General features: G+C 46.5%; 1 protein-coding gene across 1 annotated transcript; it reads left to right on the plus strand.

Moving 5' to 3' along the window:
* Positions 1 to 334: 334 nt before the first annotated feature.
* On the plus strand, positions 335 to 5675 carry LOC109777129 (uncharacterized). Its single transcript, XM_020335781.4, has 9 exons — positions 335 to 723; positions 1741 to 1937; positions 2543 to 2715; positions 3284 to 3568; positions 3753 to 3811; positions 3926 to 3962; positions 4052 to 4123; positions 4486 to 4789; positions 4975 to 5675. The coding sequence occupies exons 1-9, from the start codon at positions 588 to 590 to the stop codon at positions 5344 to 5346; spliced, it is 1635 nt and encodes a 544-aa protein (XP_020191370.1). The 5' UTR covers positions 335 to 587; the 3' UTR covers positions 5347 to 5675.
* Positions 5676 to 7608: the final 1933 nt, after the last annotated feature.

A 7608-nucleotide genomic window follows, 5' to 3' on the forward strand; every position in this document is an offset into this window, starting at 1 on the left:
CCCAAGCACCACCACGTGGAAGAAAATACCCGACCTGCCCCTCACGTCGACAACCCTCCGCTACTAATTCCCGCGCGCGCAACAGAGGCAGGATCGTAATTACAGCCACTGGCCGCAGGCGGAGCACGTAGCAGTGGTAGATCCCGGTCGGCCCCACCGCCACTCCACCCTTTCTCCACCGCGCACGCGCTACGCGCACCACCACGCCCCGTCGGGACCCCACATCCCGGTCGCCGTACGCTGGGGCCCACGCGTCCACGTGTGCCGCCCGCGGCACCGCGTGGCACGCGGCGGGGCGCGTCGCCCCCGCTAGGGCCACCCGGGGGATCGCACACGGGCCGTGCTGCCGCCCGCCATGTGCTTCTGCTGTGCGGCGCGTGACGTGTGTCTGCGAGTGGGACGGGAGCAATAAACACTGGCGTGGGCGGGCGGGGCGAGTGGGAGTAGGAGTAGCGCCGTGTCGTGCGTGTCGACTAGCGCCCGGTGTCTTCCACTCACTCCCACTCCCGCCGTTCCTGCGACGCCGACCCTCGCCGCGCGGGAACACAGATGCTGAGGCCCTGAGCGAGCGAGGGCCGATCGGGACGATGGGAGGAGGAGGAGGAGGCGGGGCCAACCCCGCCGCGGCCGTCGCCCTCGCGCTGCTCGCGGTGGCGGTGGTCGGCGCCGCGGAGGGGGACTCGCTCGCCGGCCTCGCGGCGGGGATCGACGGCGCCGCGCCAGGTGCGTGCGTACGCACTTACCTTGCGCGCTCGCCGCGTGCTTGCTTGTTTGCCGACGTCGCCGCTGCCGGCGGCGATCTGCGCCCCGGTTGATCCGTCGATAGGTCGTGCGAGCGAGGGGGATCGGTTTCGATCCATTTCCGGAGCGGCGCGAGCTCCGATCTCGGCGCCTGCCATGCCGTGCCACGCCATGCTCTTATTTTTTTGTCGTTTATTAGGGCGATTAATCAGCACCGTCGGTCCTGCTTGCCTGTCGAAATCGCGCTCTGTTTTTGTTTCCTAGCTCAGGTCTCGTCGGCGTCTCCAGGTGGTGATCCCGCCGCGATCGGCTCCATTCGCGCTTCCAGTCTAGGTTCAGAGTCAGAGAATCGGGCGAGCGTTTATTGTCTTATTTACCGCTAATTTAATTTCGGCGCTCGACAGTTTATGGCGGTGCGAGAATGTATTTACTGCTATTTTATTCACCGCAGGTGGTGTCGGTAGATCCTCTCTGATGCTCAATCGCGTTTTCTTAATCCCATTTGGTACGCCTCAGCCCTCAGGCTCAGGCTCAGGGGGGATGCTAATTTTAGCAAACACATATTTTATCCCTGCTCGGTAGCTACCTCGGCTCCGTTGCTAGAACAAGTCAAACTGTTTGCTGGTGGCGTATGTTTTTAGCACTAGTATATTCATGTCGGTGCTGTGATCCATCTGCTACGCCTTGCCGACGAGGTTGACGACTTCCACTCCAAGCAACTCCCGGCTCCTTTTTTATCTAGCAAAGGCCTCCTGATTTTCGGTGCTTCATGTGACAAGAATTGACATCGCCGTAATTTATGCATATTGACTAGGAACGCGCGCTTTGATGCTTTTCTTACCATAGAAGCAAGTGCCCTTTTTGATTTTGCTTCTAGCCTTGTACTAGAAGCAAGTGGAACTTTGTTTGTAGTATCAGTTTACCAGTATATCAGCCATGCTGGTGTTGGTGCTAAAAGGTCTGCATTTTTTTTTGTGTTCAAACCTTCTGGTACTTTAGAGGTGAAGGAATTGGGGCCATGGGCGAAGGGGCTGCTGAACGGGATGCCGGATGGGGCAGCAGGGCCGGCGGCTATGGGGCCCGTCGCCAAGTACCCGCTGGTACTGGCCGAGGACAGGACGCGGCGGCCGGACGTTCTCCGCCATCTCAGGATGTATGGAGGTGGTTGGAACATCACCAGCAAGCACTACTGGGCGGTATGTGTCATTGTTTAGGCTTTATTAATAATTAACCCTTTCATGAGCGTATTGCTTTAATTTGTTAGAGATGTCATTATACCAAAGTAGTATTTATGTGGGTTGTTGGGATCAGGGTAGTTGGATTAGTACAGTCCGTGTACGCACTAGAGATTCAGCCCATTGCATAGTATTGAATACTGATCCTACTTTGAGGATCCCCTTTTAGTTGGCTGATGGTACTTAGTTTACGTTTGATGCCCAAAGTGTCCCCAAATGTACCAGGAGTGTACAGCTATTGCAGGATTTAAGACAGTAGGTTATTGCTTTCTTGGAACCATGTTGAATAATGAACTACTTTGTTGGACAAACTAAGTGCAAACGTTGACTTCGAAGTTATGGAGAAGAAAAATGACAGTGGCTTAAAAATGGAATTGGGTGGCACAGAGTCAAGGAAAATAGCATATGCCTAGTTTTATATAGTTAGCAACGATTGACGAAACCTGTTAGCATGTCAAATCTGACCATCATCTTTCAAGTTGCCTAGTTACTTTTGGTGACTGCTGGTTGCCCCCTTTCCCATTCTGCATTGCACTGCTATGTTAACTGAATCAAGTATGTTTCAGTCTGTATCATTCACAGGAGTTGCTGGATTTCTTCTTGCTGCCCTGTGGTTCATTTCATTTGGGATTGCTGCAGCTTCATTCTGCTTTTGTAAATCAAGAGTGGGCAAAGCAAAGGTTTCCCATGCAGATGTAGCACGACCTGTGTTGCTTGTGGTTGCTGTGCTTGCTTTATTGTAAGACACTAAATCTCTTTACCGTTCATTTTTGTATTGTTGTTTATTTGTTAGTTTGGAATGTATATTTTTGTACAAGTCTAGACGAGTTCACGCTTGAGCCCATGGGTACCCTTATCCGTACATCCAACTTTTACATTAGATTAGCTCTTCTCTGTACTCTATGGAAGGCATGAATAGTAGTTAGAACTTAGTAGTATGGATTCAGGGTTCAGTATTGCATTACTTGATGTATGATCTTTTTAGATGAAACAATGTCAATATTATACTGTATGTGCAAACACACATTTTCATTTCTTAATTTCACAATACAAACTACGGTGATACATTTCTACATTATGTCATTCCCAAATGGGCTGATTTATAATGGTCAAACATTTGTTGATATCAAATAGCGCATGTTTTTTTTTTCTTAATCTCCACTTAAATCTGATTTCGAATCCAAGTAGCTTTGATATTTGAGTGTTATTTAAAATGATCAAGGAATTGAGGATTGTATGCCCATGCATTTGCCCAAATTTAGCCTGTCAACCGCTTCTAATATCTTCCATGATCCTCTTGATGCCAGAACTGGATGCATTGTCCTTCTGTATGGGCAGAATGAATTCCGTGAAGAAGCTACCGATACTTTGGATTATGTTGTCAACCAATCTGATTTCACTATCCAGACACTGAGGAATGTTACAGATTACCTGTCATTTGCGATGACGATCAATGTGGCAGCACTGTATCTTCCGTCAGATGTGCAGGCTCAGATTAACAATTTGAAGGTGGATCTAAATAAAGCAGCCGATACCATATCTTTGAAGACAACAGAAAGCTACAAAAGGATCAGAAAAGTTCTCCATAATGTGTACGTTTCGAATCTGTCCTTCCTTGCTTGTCGTTTTTGCCTCCAGAATTTCACTGAGAAATAGTGTGGATGTGACTATGCTTGCCAGTGGGCTTAAATCTAACTAGAAAATGACACCACTGTGTTGGTAAAATACGTAATCGCATGACAAATTGACTAATGTCATTTCCTTGTTTTACTACAGGTCTGTTGCATTGATTTGCATAGCCGTGTTAATGCCTGTTCTTGCATTCCTTGGATATGGTAAGTTGTTGACTCTCAATCTACACACTACATGCCCCCACCCCCATCCCCCTTCTTTTCACTATGGCTGTGTTACCACTCACTTCTGAGCTCGCTTGTTCCTCTCTTATGCAGTGCTGGAGCTATACGGACCAAGATATACAGTTTACACGTAAGCTTTCTGACCCATTTATCGAGTATTATGTATTTAAGTGGGTATGCTTTGCAGTAATTTTGACACCTTTCTACTTGAACTTACAGATTTGCTACCATATGCTGGAACATAGTGGCAGCTCTCTTCATTCTTATCGGGATTCTTTTGATAGTTAGCAGGTATTGTTTACCTTACATACTATCTTTCAAGTTCTGTGATGAATTATGTTAGGAGTGGTAAGACTTCAGTTCATGCTAGGCTGCTAACCACCATCCCCTTGTTGAATCTCAATTTTTTTGGATATCCAACCATGAAAGCAAATCTAAAAATCTATATAGGACTCGAGTATGTGCGAGAAACTTCTTTGTCCATTAATACATCCTCTGTTATTGATGTTAGTAGTTAGCATCAATTGCTTTCCCTGCCGAACTAGCAAGCAGTTCTGTTGTTCCAAAGAGGATGCAGCCCATTTGTCTAGTGTTAATATATTATAATGCTTTATTATTATTATTTTGAACTCATAATTTTGTTGTTGCTGCAGTGCTTCAAAGGATACATGCCAGGCAATGGACGAATGGGCAGAACATCCTCGAGCAGAAACTGCTCTCAGCAACATCCTTCCATGTGTGGACGCGAGTACAACCAACCGAACCTTGTACCAGAGTAAACAAGTCGTGGTGCAGCTCGTGAAGTTGGTCAACAGAGCTATATCCGCTCTTTCGAACCGAAAAGAGCGCCATCTGCATCCTGGGCAGCTCATGCCTTACCTGTGTTCTCCCTACGATGATAACCTGAATGATCGGCAGTGCTTGTCTAAGGAGGTGACATTTGACAATGCGACGACAGTAAGTGTTGTTATTCTTCTGCTTCTTATTTAAGATCCTGTTGGCATCAACTGATTTGATTCCACGCACAAGCTTCTATTACTGTTGTTGATCTGGTTCACTTCCATTTTTATTTGGCTGCACTACTGAAATGGAGTATCCCGGATAGATTTTCTTACAGCTGAACAATCTCTACTGCCTTTCAGGCATGGCAGGACTACACGTGCAACGCTCCCGACGCGGACGCGTGCTCCGGCCCAAGCACCGTGACACCGGAGATCTACAGCCAGCTCGTCACGGCCGCGAACGTGAGCTACGCGCTGCACCACTACGCGCCCCCCATGCTCAACTTCCAGGACTGCAAGTTTGTGCGCGACACGTTCAGCTCCATCGCCTCGCAGTACTGCCCGCCTCTGGAGCGAGACCTCAGCCTCGTCTCCGCGGGGCTGGCGCTCCTCGCCTCGGGCCTCGTCCTCGGCCTTCTCCTGATGCTCTTTGCGGACCGCCCCCGAAAAAGGGAGGAGGTGTCCGAGCAGACGTCGGGGTTCAGAGTCGCACCTGTAGACTGCTCCCCGTGACAGACAGACATCCAGGGGATGCATGAGTACATTTTTTACTTGTGTTGTCATCGTAAAGTTAGTAAAGCTTCGTGGTTACTGAAATCAGTATAGTATAAGTTTCAGGACTAGTTAGGGAAGGGAAGAAGGCCTGAGCACTACCGGGGTGACAGAAGGAGAAGAAACCCCCCATTTTGCAGCGAAGAGTTTGGTGCATTGTGTGCTTCCTTCCATGGGTATGATGTAGTGTATGATATGCTTCAAGAAATAGTTCGTGAAAATGATGATCAGATCAGTTGGGGTCAAAGACCCATTTTATGCTATGAATGAAATTTGCTCTGAATACCAAATTGCGAGTTTTCTCCTGATACAAAATGAAACGAATTAAGATGTGTATTCAAGAAGAATAAAAATGTGTTGGTGACAGCCAGCGCAGAGCCACATCCACTTGTGAACTCAAGGACATGGCACACATCCTGCAGCTACGTGCTGCATTGCTCAGTAAGATCCATCAGTGCGTGTGCTATCTGGATGGTTGGAAGATGCGTTGTGAAGCGTGCGTGTGTTTTTGTACCAGGTTCTTGTACTGCAGATTTCTTTCAGAACTCTCATCTCTGTGCCACATTGCATTACGTTGCAATATACTCCCTCTGTTCCTAAATGTAAGTCTTTTTAGAGATTCCACTACAAACTACATACGGATGTATATAGACATATTTTAGAGTGTAGGTTCACTCATTTTGCTCCGTATGTAGTCCATAGTGAAATCTCTAAAAAGACTTATATTTAAGAACGGAGGGAGTATTAGTTTACGGAGGGAGTAGTCTAGAACTGATCATGCGAAGTTCATGGAGAAGCTGAGGAGGATGATGAACGTTAGAGAAACAACACAGTTTTTTTTTTCAGCTCTGCTCTGGCCACGACGAGATCATGTATCGAATTTTTAGAGCATCTCCAACCTTTTTTTTTAGAAGATAGAGCATCTACAACCGGGAGCTCCTACCTGGCGCCCACAGACGATCTTACTGGGCCGAAGCCTATTAATACTCGATCGCGCTAGCCTGTTCTCTCTGCTCGCTCCCTCTTCGCCCCTGGTCTGTTCGCTCGTTTGGCTAAATAAAATCTGTTCGCTCGTTTTTTGTTCTTATTCTGGACTGGTCTTTGTTTCAGAATAAAAAAAAATCACGGATTTGATGAAGTTAAATAGATTTTAGAAAATTTCATGAATTTTAAAAAGGTTCACGGATTTAATGGCGTTCATGGATTTGAAAAAAGCTTGCAAGATTTGGGAAAAATTTCCACAAATTTGAGAGATGTTCATCGGTTTGAAAAAGTCAATGATTTTGAAAGAAAGATCATCGATTTAGAAAAAAATTCACCGGCTTTGTTCATCAAATTTGAAAAAAGTTCATCGAATTCGAGAAAGATCATTGATTTGAAAAAGACTCATCGATTCGAAAAAGTTCATCGATTTTGTTCATCAAATTTGAAAAGAGTTCATCAATTTCAAAAATTCATCTAATTTGAGAAAAGTTCATCAATTCAAAAAAAGTTCACCAAATTTCAAAAAAACCCTCATCAATTCAAAAAAAGTTCATCAATTTTGAAAAAAAGTTCAACACTTTTGAAAAAAATTCAGTAGAACGTTAGACAAAAACTGGGAAAAAAAGTTCGCGAATTTGAGAAAAGTTAGTGAAAATGAAAAGTTCACGCATTTAAGGAAAAAGAAAACAAAAAAGGAAGTAAAAACCTGCCAAAGAAAACAGAAAAAAAAACCAAGAGTCCAATCTTTAGTGTTATTACAAGTTCACGCAGCACAAAGTGGATAAAAGAAATAGTTAATCACATGATGTGAGGTGGCCCATCTGGTTGTCACGGTTAGAATCAAACTGGGAGGTTCAGGAATCGAATCCGATAGACGCGTGTTTCTGAAGTTTTGAAGAAACCAAAAAAGAAAAAAATACCCCTAAAACCTATCAAAAACGCCCGGGTGGGTTGCGTGCCCGGTCAGTTTCCGGACAAAAAAATGCTTCCCAGCCGGGCTCTCCATAGGCGGCCCAAATGGCCGGGGCCGGACTCACGTATGTGAGGTGGATATGAGGACGTCCGGACACGCCGGCCACGTAGAATCCGGTCTGCTCTGGCCCACCCGACCCCACATAAATTGGACCCTATCTGCCCAAACGCCGCATTCCACTCCACTCCCATCCCACGGTATCAAGCTCCTCTCCTCCCGCGAACTTCTGCGAGCTGGCGGGCACCTGTTGCCCAAATGGCGCTCGG

The sequence above is a fragment of the Aegilops tauschii genome, chromosome 3 (genome assembly GCF_002575655.3).
Source record: "Aegilops tauschii subsp. strangulata cultivar AL8/78 chromosome 3, Aet v6.0, whole genome shotgun sequence".
In the NCBI taxonomy this organism is placed as follows: Eukaryota; Viridiplantae; Streptophyta; class Magnoliopsida; order Poales; family Poaceae; genus Aegilops; species Aegilops tauschii.